The 15,323-nt window shown below is 36.8% G+C and overlaps 2 protein-coding genes across 4 annotated transcripts in view; one reads left to right on the top strand and one right to left on the bottom strand.

The window, feature by feature from the left end:
* The window catches only part of vars1 (valyl-tRNA synthetase 1), a 19,445-nt gene extending 14,762 nt beyond the window's left edge, over positions 1–4,683 (top strand). For all 3 annotated transcript variants that reach the window (XM_044117014.1, XM_044117012.1, XM_044117013.1), the window contains exons 27-28: positions 2,602–2,751; positions 2,847–4,683. In XM_044117014.1, the coding sequence (XP_043972949.1) occupies positions 2,602–2,751; positions 2,847–2,915 (219 nt within the window). In that variant the 3' untranslated portion in view covers positions 2,916–4,683. The remainder of the gene's footprint in view (positions 1–2,601; positions 2,752–2,846) is intronic.
* On the bottom strand, positions 4,142–15,323 carry abhd16a (abhydrolase domain containing 16A, phospholipase). Its single transcript, XM_044117015.1, has 21 exons — positions 15,246–15,323; positions 14,654–14,786; positions 14,126–14,182; positions 13,976–14,042; positions 12,051–12,137; positions 11,713–11,798; positions 11,501–11,574; positions 10,973–11,080; positions 10,552–10,666; positions 10,358–10,459; positions 10,195–10,258; positions 9,320–9,369; positions 8,909–9,032; positions 8,722–8,826; positions 7,844–7,907; positions 7,645–7,701; positions 6,451–6,513; positions 6,233–6,309; positions 5,418–5,516; positions 5,283–5,329; positions 4,142–4,682 (listed from the first exon to the last, which is right to left on the bottom strand). Exons 2-21 carry the CDS (start codon positions 14,753–14,755, stop codon positions 4,599–4,601), a joined length of 1,632 nt encoding a protein of 543 aa, XP_043972950.1. The 5' UTR covers positions 14,756–14,786; positions 15,246–15,323; the 3' UTR covers positions 4,142–4,598.

Here is a 15,323-nt window from a genome sequence, read left to right as displayed (position 1 = left end):
AAATTTAATGTTATTAAAATTTAAGAATGGCTAATGAATGCAGACACCTAATATTTGAACGGTTTAATGGGTAGTTTTATTGATGCATTTTGCCACAACCATCCCTTTTATCATCCAGTTTTTGGTAGAAAGAGAGAAAAACAATAAATAATGCAAATTATTGAGTTTGCTTTAATTGATTATGCGAATAATCGATTTATTGTTCTAAATAAAGGCCTAGCAGTATGACATGCTAACAGCTCAGTTTCTGAGCAAAACATGATATTCCACAGTAACATGTCCTCAGTTGTTGCCAAGCTGCTACTCCATCTCATTTGCTTTTGCTGCTCCTGATTAAAACTCTGTATGGTTAGAAAGCAGAGAGACGTTGGAGTTGAAGAGATATGATGATAATAGCCCCTCTGTATAAACTATGACCTCCACAGTAAAGGCGTTTAAAATCTTTAAATTAAATAAAGTTTTAATTCAGAAGCTTCTGAAAAACATACAAAAATGTTTTATTTGAGAACAGTTGTTAAATCATTTAAATTCTGTTTTACCAAAATAGCCGATCATATCGGTGAAATCTATACCATAATAAGCATTTATTTTTTTTCTTATTTAGGGTTTCAGTTTTCTAACTACTTCATCTGGTAGTAAGGTAGAGAAAGAAAATCATCAACACCTGCTGTGAAACATCAGCAGCAGCTTCTGTTAGTATGAGATGATGCTACTGCAGCCGCAGAAGAAACTTTTTAAGGCTTTCTACACCCACAGTAAGAAGTGGTATCTAGGGGGTCGCCTAGTCTCCATAGCAACCATTTATGTTCATGCTTTTGTGCACTTCTTTATGAGTTCCTAACATAAGGCAAGTGAGTAACACTCATAGCCTCCTAATTATGGCACCTGCTGGTGGGCGGGAAAATTTAGATGCAGAAAAAATGGAGAAATGTAAAGATCTGGGTTAGTTTGACAAGTCAGATCTGGTGCTGTGGCCTTTTTCGGCATAATAATGTTCCCTACCACACACGGGAAGTGGGAATACAATAAAAATATAATACTTTATTGATACCAAAGGGAAATGAAATAGTCTGAGGTGTTGACTTTGCCTCCACTTTCCCCAGACCTCAGTGAATTTCTGAGATATGGTGGAAAAACCATGAAGCTTCAGCACAAAAATAAGTTGCTGAAAAAGAGAAAATAATTTTGTTGAGAAAAAACTCACTGTAGATGCTGTAGCAGTCTGTTTTACAGCCTGTCGGAAGAAGCCCCTGACTGAAGACACTTTATTATATCGATTATGTTAAAAAAAACAATCTCTTAAAAAAATACTTAATTGATACCAAAAGGAAACTAGATTATACGAATATGCAACTATTACTAATATTAGTTTATATTAAGCATCCGTTGTTCAACTTCCAGAAAAATCCCTACAGCAGAAACAATGTTTTTATAAAACCTTGAGGTTTTTGGCTCTGCTGTCCTGTCTAGTGGACATTTTGTGTCTCCAGTCCATTCTGTTGTCCAGGTCCGTCGTGTCCAAAGGTTTTGAAATGGAGACCAAAAATATCCAGTTGAAAGTTCTCTAGGGACCATATTTTTTAATCATTTGTTTCACCTGCCAAATAAACCATAAACTAAACAGAATATTTTAATAAATTAAACAAAGCAGTCATATTTCTCTAGACAAGGCAAAAGTAAATAAGTAGCAAACTATATCCTAATTTTTTTTTTTTTTTTTTTAGCTTTTTTCCTGGATTTTTTTTTTGTGTCTTTTTAGAAACAAAAACTGGATCTGTTGCTAAATTCTTGTTTTCTCTTTACCAAATGTACTAAATGGGTGAGACCAAGTCTGCATTTTAGTAAAAAGCCTCTGGAGGTTTTTGGTTCCTATTATGTTGCACCTCACATTTTCCATTTTGCGATTTTGTCTATTTTTAATTTTTTCTGAATGTCATTGAAAATTTAATCTTGCATTGTTTTTTAAATGTAGACCCACATCAGCTGCCTGAACTGGAACAATAAATGTACTTTTATTCTTGAACTATAATCAAAGAATCATTCTCAGTGCCGTAAACGGCCCCCGGGTCTCACTTTGGACACCCCTGGTCTCCGTGAACATTATTATTTATAACCCAAATATTTTTGCTTATTTCTGTTCATCTTAATGACAGACAATCTATTCCTTGACAGCTTTGGTCTGTTGTGGTAGCAATAGAGGCACTGTTAGGCAGGTGGTCATAATGTTTTGCCTGGAAAAGTGTGAAAAACCCCTCTAAAAGTTTCAAGTCAAGTTGAACTTCACCTATCGGTAAAGTTTTGCCGCATCTTCTTGTTATATTTGTGTAAATTAGGCTGAATATGCAACAGCTGTGCTGACATTTTCCATATGTTTTTCTGTTGTTAATCAGCTGAATGCTCCATTGCAGCTCAGACAAATTACATGACAGCACTAACACGGCCCTAAATGCATAAACACACATCATCTGTATGCTAATCAAGTCATACATTCTCCGATCGCTGCTCCACTATTTTACACTCGCTTTCAGAGCTGAAATTACCAGGTGATTTAAAACTGTTGTCCTCCGCCTCACATCGTCCCCCTACATCCCCCCATCGCAGGGTCTCATTGATGTGGAGAAGGAAGTGACTAAACTGATGACAAAGAAAGGTGACTTGGAGAAACAGATGGAGAAACTGAGAGAGAAGATGGCAAAGAATGATTACAAGGAGAAGGTGCCAGCGAAGGTGCAGGAGCAGGATGCGGAGAAGGTGACAAAAAGAAATTGACTTGCAGGGTTTCTGAAGCTGTAAGACTCGTGAGTCCCCGGTAAATAACGTCTGCTTTCCTCTTCTTTCCTCCACAGCTACGCCAGAGTCAGACTGAGCTCCAGAAAGTGACAGAAGCCATAGAAAATTTCAAGAAAATGATGTAACTTTCCTCATTGTGTGAATCAGGATTCAGGTTTTTTTTTCATGTCATTGTGTTGATTTTTTTCCAAGCAGATTCTAGTATGAAAGGGACTAAATAAAGCTCTTAAAACCACAATGGGATTTAACTATAGGCTGGTTATTATATATATATATAATTCTTCGCTCTCCTCCCAGCACTAACAAGAAACAGTCAGGAGGGTCTTATTGCTGTCAATCATGCTCATACAAGTGCTGTTTGTCCCCTGCATCCCCTTTTCTCTCTGCTGTGCTGCAGTATCATTAACCTCAAACTGCCCAATTTGATATTTTGAAAGTAAAATTGTTTGATGGAAACACACCAGTTTAAAAAAAAAAATATTTTTTAAAAAATAAAGTTTTGATGCTAGGATGAGGGTTTTTTTGTTTTGGACCATATCATAATTTGTAAATTTTGCAAAACTGCAATGGAGACGCTTCTTTTGCGTCACACTGGTCATGTGATTGACGACTGCATGTTGGCGCTGGCGGAAAAGACAAAGAAGTCGACAGGAAGTGGTGGGAGGACAATGTCACAGCATGTTTTTATCAACTTATCAAGTGATTTTAATTGCATTTATTTAATGGAAACAAATAATATATATTTTTTTACTTTACTGAAATATAAAAGTTTTGCACGTTTGTAATGGAGTCACAGCTAGTTTGTTCCAGACAGTAGAGCCTGTCACAAATGCTAAAACTAGTTAACATGGCGACCAACGATGGCAAATAAACAGCACATTCAGAAGCAAATACACAAGCATGACCAACAGCGCTAAGACCTTAAGATCTTTTCACAGATCATCTAATAAACTGTCACAACATAGTGACAGTTTTAACAAATGTGAAAAACACTTTTTATAAAATTTACATCTTGCTAAAATATTACTTGTCCTTCAGGTGTACTAAAATAAATTTGAAAGTAAAGTTTTGTCTAGAAACTGGACAAAAAAATTCTAAATCAATGTTTGTGCTTTGGCAGTGAAGGAGAGGAAAGGGTAAGGACAGACTCAGAATGGGACAAAAGGACATGAAAGGAAAAACATGAAGATGTCAATTATAATCTGGAGAAGAAATATTTTCCTTCATGCCCAGAAACCTTAAAAACGTTGAAATGAAATGAGTTTTCTTCCAGGCTAAGTGGGAACCCTGCAGTTAAGCACTGGTGATGTGCTGGATGCACACAGAAAAGAAAGAAAGAAAAAAAAAAATCCATCATCTCAAAATTTTATTCAGTATATTTAATGAAACACTTAAGAGCATCATTTTAGGCTCCAGATTAATTTATACAGACAGTTCCCACAAAAGAAAAAAAAAAAACAAGAAACCCTGGAAAGCTTAAATACTCTGGCTGCGTTTCCACAGATGGAAATCCTCTAAAACGACATTAAGATTAGTTTTTATTCTTTGAATATGAGCAATAGATGTCTCATTTACATTTGCTTTACAAACCCAGCCAGGGAGGGAACAATGGAAGGAGTGGCTTTAAAACGAACGAAGCAATACATGTACCATATTTCTGTTTTTTTTTTTCAATGAGTGTATGGAGGGAAAATTAAACCAAAGAGAAAAAACTAAAGCAGTAGGAACACAGTTCACCACAGGCAATCGAACTCTTGTTTTTCTTCGTCCCATCACCCATCCATCCTGATTCTTCTTTTTTTTTTTTTTTAAAGTCTCCAGGGCGAGTGAAACTCGGCGGCAGGAAGAGGGGTGCAATGTGTTGATTCAAAGTTTCGCATGTACTTCCGAGCCTTAGAGAGACAGAGAGATGACAGCACAGTTGGAGGAGGAATGGAGAATTAGATGCGTGGGGGGCGACAAACAAACAAAAACATAAATAAATAAAATAAAAGTGCAGAAGCTTGATTATATTAGGTCCATTCTATCAGGCTTGGTGCCTTACAAATCTCTCCCGTCTCTTAGGGGCTTTACACTGGAGGTGAATGGAGTCTAATTTAGACGGCGTCACCAGGGGAGACAAAGCATAGCATTAGCTGTAATGGATGGCACTCCTCTTGTTTGATGTTAAATGACTTCAATAAGCCGGAGCGTGCTGAAATATATTACACCAGTCAACCTGAGAGCACAGGTGAGCCGGTTTCTATGGCAACCGGAACAGTGTTCCTCAGCGGTAATGATGTCTGAGGAGCCGGTTGTGTTTTCTTTGTGAAAGGGTCGAGGGAGGGAAGGCAAGTAAACCAAAAAGAATTAAATAATAATAATAATAATAAAATAGAGTGGGGGGAGTTTATTTGAAGCAAAAAAAAAAGGGACTGGAAAAGAAAAAAAAATCCTTCTTGAAGAGGTAAAAGGTGTGATAAAGACAACAAGTGGACGGATTCATTCCTCACCAAGAAAAGAGCGAGCTGACGCCGTCCCTCCAGCGCCATGTCTTCACCTGTTAACACAAAAGGAATCAACGCTGAGAGAAAACACTCATCTGTGAGTAGTTCTGTTTGGAGCTCATCGTCTCTGCGCCGACTCACCAACACTCCATGGAAACGAGACGTCTCTGTCCGTCTGGTAGGACTTCAGCACCGACAAGCACCAGTCATCGTCCACTTCGTAGCCGCTGTACACGGACGCTGCAGAGCAACAAAAAGACCAGGAGCTAAAGGCTTCCTGCACGTTTTCTTGGGTCAAATTTACACTTTTTCTGTCTTAAAATTAGATTTCCTCCTCATTTTTATGGTACATGCATTTAATCTGAGAAGATTCATGTTAGGTTTTTGGCAGATACTTTAAATATGGAACCTGGAAGGAAAGAGGTATTGCCAAGCAGGGAACGACAAGGCTGAAAAGAAGCAAGGATACAACCATAAGCAATCTGAAAAAAGATGCAGCCAAAGGCCATGTAAAAAAAAAAGCAAAGCAAAGAAGGAAGACTAGAAGGAATGGACAAAAAAAAGAGGAAGTTTTCTAGGAAAAGGACATTTCCAAGATTGGAAAGATGACAATTTGCTAGAAAAAAAAGACATTTTAAAATTAATCTAAGAAATTTTCTAGGAAAAAAAAACTGGAAATTTCAGAGTTTTCAAAGTAAAAAAAAACAAACATTTGGGAGCCTCAGAAATATCCAAGTTTTTTTTTTTCAAAGAAAATTTCCAAGTTTTTATATAGGAGAAAAATACGAAGATTGGAAAGTCAAACACTTATTTATCTCTTCCTCCTCATCTTATCTGGATTTGGAAAATTATCAAAATATATACACATATAATTTTTTTTCCAGACACCAAGTGAATCCTGCTCTTAACAACAGGAGAAATAAAAGAACTGTTCATGCAAAATCTCATCCCCTTACCTTCCTCTACTGGACTAGACGCTCCAAGCCACTGTCTCACGACTCTGACTCCTTCATCTGTCATTATTTTGGGGTATCTGCACAGAAGAATTTAACGAGTCTCCAAACAGGTCTGGACAGACAAGGAGTCCCAAACTGTGGTAATACAGAGGCTGTGTGTGTGTGTGTGTGTGTGTGTGTGTGTGTGTGTGTGCGTGTGTGTGTGTGTGAGAACTGACCTGAACTGCAGCAGTCTGAGCAATAGGTCGTTTCCTCTGTTGGACATGATGTCCTCTGGATGTCTGTAAAATGTTTACAGTTAATCCAGGCTACTTTTACTCATCCAGTGTGAGAATAAGAAAATTTATTTTAAAGATTTAGTGAGAAAAATCAGCTTTATAGTGACTAACGTTCAGAGATTATTGAGAAAACGGACCCCAAGTTAATTAATCACAATAAATGTACTGTTGTAGACAAAAATATACAGATCTGGAGAAAAATAAGAGACCACATAAAATGACCAGTTTCTCTGATTTTACTCTTTATAGGTTTATGTTTGAGTAAAATTAATATTGTTCTTTTATTCTATGAACTACTGACAACATGTCTCCAAAGTTACAAGCAAAGATTTTGTATTTATTTACAGAAAATGAGAAATGGTCTAAATAAAAATGTTGCAGTGCTTTCAGACTTTAAATAAAGCAAAAAACAAGTTCATATTAATTTAGAAACAAGAAGAGTTAAAACGTTACTATCACTACTTGGTGGAATAACCAGGAGGTTTTCAATGGGCTTCAGAGCAGATGTGTATTCAGTGTAATAATTTCATAACACTAAATAAATCCAGTGCAAACCACTCATTGACGTAAGAAACCGTAAGTTCACATATTTGTAATTTAATCTACATAAAACCAGCTTTGCTCAATTTAAATGGTTTTTCTTTCAACATGCGTTACTTTGTCTATTGCATAAAATGGCAATAAAATACAATAAAGTTTGTGGTTACAATGTGAAAAAATAGTGGGAAAATAATCCAAGCGTAGGAATACTTCAGCAAAGCCGTGTGATTTAACAAACGAGGGGAGAAAGCCTTTTAAGTGCCTCCTGTTTTCCAGTCTCAAGGTTGGAAGGAGAAAATTAATTAATTAAAACTGGATAAGAGGAAGCCAATCAAACCAAACGATATATTATTTAAATGACTTATTTGCATCACATAATGATTTTTACAGGGCCTCCGTTGAGCTTAATTAAAGGAATCGATTCCAACCAACAAGTTTATAATGACATGCAGGAGACATTTAATGAGAGAGACTTTATATTTTGTCTTTTAGACTCACACAGAAAGACTGGCTGAAATGTTTCATAATAAAACCGTTAAATTGCTAGAACATACATTCGTGGTATTGTGATGAAAGAAAGAGTCAGTAACCTACGTTGTAGTGATGATTTCGTCTCTGGTCCTCCTGACCAGCAGGACTGGTCCCTGATATCTGGAAGAGCCGAAGGAATTTAATGATCAGCTACACGATCAGCGGGTTTTGCTTTCGCTCAGCGGCGTCCGCCCTGACGCCGCGTGACTCACACTTTAACCTTTCACAATTATTTTCACCATACTCAAATCGCTGGACTCACTTGAGAAGCTGCTCGGCGTTGTTGAGGTTCATGTATTGCCTCACTGTGTGCTGCACCAAAGGCCCTGAGAAAACAAGACAATATTTTAATGAATAGAAGAGATTAATTGTTTCATGAGTGCTGAAACGATTTATCGGATTAATCAGTTACTGAAATAATCGGCAACTAATTTAACAGTCGATTAATCATCAACTGGAGTATAAAAAAAGGTTATTTGGTGATAAAAAAAAAAACATATTCAAAGTACCGATTAAGTCAAAACTGTACAAAAAAAATACAAACATTTTGCATTTAAGATAAAAACATCTTTGTCTGCAAACATGTTTTAGCCAAAACTCCTAAAATGGTTCACTTAATTCAAATTCACTAAAGGAATCAAAGTTATTGGATTTAAGGCAATGAAATGTTAATTTTCTTAATTTAAAAAAATCATTTAATTAATTGTTTATTTCAAAGTCAAAGTTCATTCATGCAACACATTTACAACAACCTCAGCAACTACAAACGCCACATCACAAGTAGGTAAGGGATAAAATAGAAAATGATATTAAGTTTAGTAAAAAAATAATAAGACAATTATAAAATTTGCAAAGATGCCAAAGGCTAATAAAATGAATAAAATCCAAAACAAAACAATAAAAAACTATTTTCTTCCATCCTTTATTTTTTTCTCTTTATCTGGTGTTGAAGCTCAGGGAGAATAGATGAGTTTTCAGTCCGGACTTAAAACTGAATATTTGATATTTTAATGCATTTCTAATGTATAAAAATGCGATCACATAAAATAATCTGTGGAATGTGCCAATTTTTTTCGTCAGAATAGTCAATAAAATTGGTTAGCTGCAGGCCTAGTATATTGTTTTACAGGCTGCACTCACTCCAGCTTTCAGGCATCACTTTAAGGGCGAGGGGCAAAAGGTCGTCAAAGGAGGCGTCCAGCACAACTGACTGGATCTCTGGGTATGACATCACCGCCCAACTGGCTGAGAGGGGAGGAAAAAAGAAAAGACTTGAACTCCCCACTCATCAAAAAGGTGAGCAGAAGTTGCTTGTGTCTTCATGTACCTGTGAATCCTCCAATGGACCAGGCATAAATCACAATGTCGCTCAGCTGGAAGCCGAGCTTGTGAACGGCAAACTGTATCACCACGTCCATGGCGTTGGCCTCATTCTGGGGGAAAGGAACTCCCTGCCAGGAAGGAAATTTCCATACATTAATAAAACAATCCTAATCACGCAAACATCCAGTTCCTTAAACATTAAAAGCTGTTGAATCATTCATAACCCGTCGTCTGATTTTGATCTACCGTGGGAGATTTTGTGCTGCTTGTGCAATGCTGGCAAACTGAAACCAGATTTTCCACATGCAGTTCTTTTCTGCTGCGAGACCCGTTTGGATCAGATGACTCACGGCGAGCATCAGACACGAGCTCACTGATCTGTAACAATGGCTGAGAACAGGGTGACGCGGCTTACCGTGCTGCCTGCAAATCCAGGGTGGTTCCAGCCCAGAACGGAGTAACCGCCTGAAACAGATTCCACAGTTAACCCCAGAACCAGAACCTTTTTCACTTTTTAATAGTAAACAGCAAAGTGCTTTAGTGGGATTTTTACACACAAAGAGTAGTGCATGATTGAAAAGTGAATGGAAAATTAACTGTGATTTTAAAGTCTTAGGTCTGTACTTGAACACAGGTCTTTTGCAGTTTCCTACAGATTGGATTTCCCAGCATTACTCAGTTTTTATCTCCGTTCTTCTTCCCATTAAGTCTGAAAAGTCTCCCTATCCCCGCAGCTTTATGCTGCCACTACCATATTTCTTCACTGAGACGGTGTGTTTAGGGTAGGAGGGCACATTTATCATTTATTCTCATAAATTTCTTGTCATAAATATTTTTATTCATTGTTGTCACAATAAGCCCTATTAATAATATTAATACAAAAAACAAAACAAAAAACTGTCCGCATTGCTATTTTTGCACTTTTCTCAACTGTTTGTTCAAAATAAACTCATCCAGTTTTCTCCCTGATCCGTCTGAATGTTTCTCGGTCTTCAGACGTCTCCATTTACTAAACGTGTTGCTTCTGAAGTTGACTAAACTGGATTTTATTAAGAGGTATCACAATAAATGGAGTTAAATGCAAATATATAACATTTTACAAGTTTTTATTTTAAAAGAAAAGCATATTTTTCCTTCCACTTCGTAATTATGCACTAGTTAGTGATTTACATTGCAGTTTGTGGTTTTAAGTTTACAAAACAGAAAAACCGCTGAATGGGTTTGAATGTTTTTCAAGGTGCTGCCCAGTAAAAAAAAACCTGACTTGTTGTTAAGTAGAACATTTCTCACCCTCCAGTGGTGTGTTCATGCAGCCCACCTCATAAAAGCCAGCGTTCCCCTCACAGCAGATGACCTGTGGCACATTTCAGCAAACATCAGTGACATGACGGGAGTTTTGTTGGAAAAGGACCGGGCCTGGGAAACAAAAAAACTAATCATTTTCGACATTTACCAGAGTCTGGCCGTGCGGCCCGCCGTCTTTCCTTCGATCCACAAACATGGTGTCGATCTCGTTCCCGTCACACGCCACCAGCTTGTTCCTTTCACCGTCAAACTGTGACAGAGTGGAAGAAAAAGAAATGGCAGAGCAGGACAGGAGTTTAATCCATTTACTGTCAATGGGAGCAAAGACTTTTCTCCTTTTACCTCTTCTATTAATTTAGCCTGGCCTCCCTGCAACATCGGCCTCATCGCTTTCTGCAGTAAACCCACAGAGCCGGGGTACAGCATCCGCCTCCCGAAGGAGTGAGCAATGAGGAAACTGAAAGAGAAGAGAAAAAAACATAACTGCACTGCAGAACGGGTGAAATGATTCATCGTGATGAATCCATTATTGAAATAATCGTCAACTATTTTAGTATTTGATTGATTGTTAACTTGACTACACAGTCAAAAAAAAAAGCAAATTGGTGAAAAACCAACATATTCAAAACTGTAATTAGACCAAAACTGTACAAAAATATATAGTTTGCATTTTTGATAAAAACCACCTTTGTCTGTAAATATATTTTACCCAACGCTCCTCAAATGGCAGAGTTTGATTCAAATCCATTGAAAGGACACAAACCCGATGACGTGGCATGGTAAGGTGCGGACAGAGTGGAGGAAACCGTCTGCTGTCCCTCTCAGTCTGGGCTCTGGCTTCAGCAGAGAAACGCCTCCTTTGGGATGTTTCCTTTCACAGGATAACAACAACAATAACAATGCAGATAAACATAGTAGAAAAAGCATCGACACCCTTTGGACTTTCCCATTTGTCCGAGCCCAGACTCGGCAGGTTTGCGGATGTCTTGTACTTTTTTTTATTCTCTTTTCGGAATTTTATTTGTGAAAATTTTCAAAAACTATACATATATTTTACTGTTATGTACTCCTTGGTATTGGTCTATCAGATTAAACACTAATAAAATACATATTTTTTGCCACAAAATGCAAAAAATGACAATGAATACACATGCAGCGTTATATTTATTAGATATGTTTACCAAGTGCTACTCTACCTAAGTTGTAGTCATATAAATATTACAATATGATCCTAATATGAGCAAACATGCATTGAACAAGTGGCCATTTTAAATGGAAATGAGCAACTTACGGACTGCTGACTTCTGTCCAGCTGAAATCTGCAGGCCAGTGTGAGAAGTCGAAGTTAAAACCCCTCAGCTTTTTCTAGAAACAAAACAGAAAATACATAAAATGGTATCATAACTTACCCATAACGGATAATCACAAAACAGTAACATGATTTATTCCTGTAATTTTAAACATTTTACTCTGAGCCACTGCCTCAAGTCAGGGAAATCTTACCTTGTTAGCTGGTGTGTGATTTTTCTTGGTTTCCTCCAAAACTGAGATAAACTGGACATAGTCTGTGTTTCTCCATCTGCCCCATCCTTTGGAAAAAGCAGGGAGGGTGGGGGCGAGGACAAAGAGAGATAAGTTTCTATGTGAAACAACAACAAAAAAAATTGTTGCAGAAACCTCAAAGGTGTGTTTAGTATGCATTGTGAGCAGAAACCTTGTTCAACAGTCTCAATGGTAATGAAACCTTATTGGCAAGCAGAACTGCTATGTATATCTAGAGATGAATGGACTGAATTAGTTATTGCCCTGCAGGAGGCGAAAAGAGAAGTTAGCGGTCTCACCTCGAATACAAGCAACTCCTAGAAGACACACGAGCACGGTTCCCAGATACTGACTCACTGGAACCAGCTTACTGCTGCAGATGTAGCCTGAGAACGAGCAACGGAACGAGAGGCTAAACATCGAACACCAATAAAAAGATGAACAATCTGACAACTAGCCTTCAGCCATGTGGATAAATCAATTTTAGAAGCTCAATAGTACATTAAGGAGTGACACTCAACCTTGAGCAATTAATTTCTAGCGATGCTCAGCCTCGCCGGATGAGTCAGTTGATTACGTTTGTATTAATTCCACTTGTAGGACATCAGACATTTACAAGGACACATCAATTAATAGTTTTCAGTCCCAAGAGAAGAATGTGTGTTCAAAAAGAAAACATTTTCAGACAGTTACCAAAATGTCCTGAGAGAAAAATATTTCTGTTTTTTTGTTTTGTTTTTTATTTAGGAGTAAACAGGCAATTACCCAGAAAGAAGCAAAATAACTTTCATCCTTAGGCTGTTTCCACAAAGGAGAAACTGAGTGAAGAAGGACACTGATATCTGCTTATTTTAAAAATTATAAAACAGACACACTGATTACCCAGAAATTTATTTGGTAAATACAAATCATTAAAAACTTAGCAAATAATTTCATGAATGCTTTTTATTTATTCACAAGCATAAATAGAAAATGCTTCCATTAAACCCCACCTGCCCAATCATTTATCTCATGATAATTATTTTTGCTTTATTAGTTTGAGGAAAACCACATTTTAATGAAAAGAAAGAAAAACCCAAAAATCTATAGTTTATAAATTCAAAATTTTAAAGCAACAAAGCTTCAAGTTTAATCACTTTTAAACTAATGAGGTAAACACTGTGACGTTTGGTGAAAATGATAAGAACTAGACCTTGCCTGATTTCAGTTTGTTTCTAGGCTGATACAAACAAACATCTATGCTGTGGAGTTATTTATTTTTATTACCTCACACTCTCCCCTCCATCTCTCATTTCCTTGGTCAGGTTTTGTGAATCTGAACTAATCAGCTGAATGAAACAATAGCTTCTTTTCCGTCGGTGTATCTAGCAATCAGATTACAAACATCCCTGGTTCTTGCAACCTCTGTGTCTGTTAACGGAAATCATTGCTCAGACACATAAATATTATCCAATAATTTAATACTTTTTCTTTCTTTGAAACCCCCTTTCATGAATTTTCTGTTAAGATATTTTTATAACTTCTCTATTGGTGGGTTTTTCTTTTTTACCATATGATTTTATTTTGCCCTCATTACAAATAGGTGTGGTTGGTTTCCTGGTTCCATTTACTACTTGTTGTCTGGGTAGTAAAGAGAAGTTGATTGTTTCTATTCTGACAATCCTTTAGTTTCTGTAAAGCATGTTGTGATAAATCTTTCTCTACATGAAAAGCGATAGAGAAATATTGACTGAATGATTGATAAACATTTTTCTGACAATTGATCATAATTACTTCACATCAAAAAGTTTATATTTTTAATTTCTGTGCGACCTGCCTATTAGAATCTTGGCTAATGTTTAGGTGTTGCTAACAGCTAATTTTTTTAATTGTCCAGCTGATATTTTTAGACAGATTTAGATATTTTAAAACCTGAATATTAAGACATAGTACTTCCACTCTAAGTTATTTAAATACGAAACAAGTTCCCCAAAATTTTTCAATTATCATTTTATCTGTTGACATTTTAGGTTTCTGGTCTGTAAAGGAACTGAAAACAGTGTTACTGACATAATAATAAGACAAATATTCAATTTATGTGAATGCAACACAGACAAAATCTGAAAAACAGTAAAAGCAGAGATGATGTAGTGTTTCATTGTCACTTTATATATCATTATATTGACATTATTTTCAGACAAAAGGTCCCCTGTATTACAGGTCAGCTGTAATTCATTCATCATACCTTTTCTGTACAGATAGCAGAGGAGAAGAGGGGAGCTGTAGTAGGATATGGACCATATTGCTGAAGCCTGGAGGGCATAAAGTATAATAACACTTTAATTTCATAATTCTATACTTTCTCCAAGAAAATGAAGCAGAATATTATACTGACCCAGCCAAGAATGCTGTCTGTGTGTTTTTCCAGACTTTTGGGTTGGTAGTTCCATCCCTGAGAGAGTAGAGGAAGAAGCTAAATGAGCTAATGCTAGTTGGTAACGTTCGTATCTAATAAAATATATTATTTATCCTCACACATGGATTTTACGTCGAATCAAATTCAGCTGACAACGATGCTACTCGTTGCTTAATTTCTTTCTGCGTTTATGTCGTTTGTTCTTCTCCGCGGTTTCAATAATTTTAATGTTAGCTAGCTAGATTAGCGACATAAGACAGAAATTAACAACAAAATACAGTCACACAATCACGTTAGACATGATGTTACTATGGTGTTGAAATAGAAAACCAGTTTTTTAAAAAAGACTAATAAAAGTACACCTTTCACTCTGTTCGTTCATTCATCCCCAGCTATCATTCTGAGCTATGCGGAGCAATGACAACAGCAACAACAGCAGCTATTTAAATAAAAGTCGGAGTCTGCAGTCATCGGCTGTAAAACGATTCCGAACTCATCGTTTCCTACCCTCCTGGCAAACCTGCCCTCAGGTCGAGACTGCTCCGGTGATCGGTGAATTCGTTGCAGGTGAGGCCCAAAAACACAGCGGTACAACATCCAGGCTGCCATTCTTCCGCCCGGGTGGCTACGGCAGCCGGCACTGACCATAAAATGAAAGAAGTGGCTAGTTCGATTATTAAAAACAATTAAACTCAACCACATTAATCTACGCTCTATGTTTATTAAGAACCCGTGTATGTTTCTAAATATGATAACCAAAATTCAACGCTGAAGAAGAATACAAAACAAAAAACAATATTTGTTTTCCCTTGTAAAATAAAAAAGGATTGTAATTTACAAAAATGGCTTGAGTGGATTATTTTCAATGTTATACTCATCCAGACTTATTCAAATTTAAAATGAGCATTTTTCTATTTTTGCTCACGACACATAACATTCAATTTTAGCCTAGATTAGGGTTCTGTATCATCCATCCATCCATTTTCCGTTCACCCTTGTCCCGCAGAGGGGTCGGGAGGGGTGCTTGATTACAATGAAACAAATTCACAATTCCAACCAATCAATATTAGAAATATCCTTATTTACAAAATAAACTTGCCTTCTGCCTTTATCAAAGGGGCCGATAAGAAAATAATAAGATACATTTAATAATATTTTTGGAACTTGTCTTGAGTCG

The sequence above is a fragment of the Gambusia affinis genome, linkage group LG05 (genome assembly GCF_019740435.1).
Source record: "Gambusia affinis linkage group LG05, SWU_Gaff_1.0, whole genome shotgun sequence".
Classification (NCBI taxonomy): Eukaryota; Metazoa; Chordata; class Actinopteri; order Cyprinodontiformes; family Poeciliidae; genus Gambusia; species Gambusia affinis.
Note: the sequence above shows the minus strand (reverse complement) of the source record. Positions and strands in the feature narration are given on the sequence as shown.

Bases quoted from the DNA above. Each gene is read 5' to 3' on its own strand.
- abhd16a (XM_044117015.1), bottom strand. From the start codon at position 14,755: ATGGCAGCCTGGATGTTGTACCGCTGTGTTTTTGGGCCTCACCTGCAA. The intron at 12,138-13,975 runs GTATGATGAATG...GCTCGTTCTCAG, and splicing joins CTGCTATCTGTACAGAAAAG to GCTACATCTGCAGCAGTAAG. The intron at 9,370-10,194 runs GTGAGAAATGTT...AATCTGTTTCAG, and splicing joins CATGAACACACCACTGGAGG to GCGGTTACTCCGTTCTGGGC.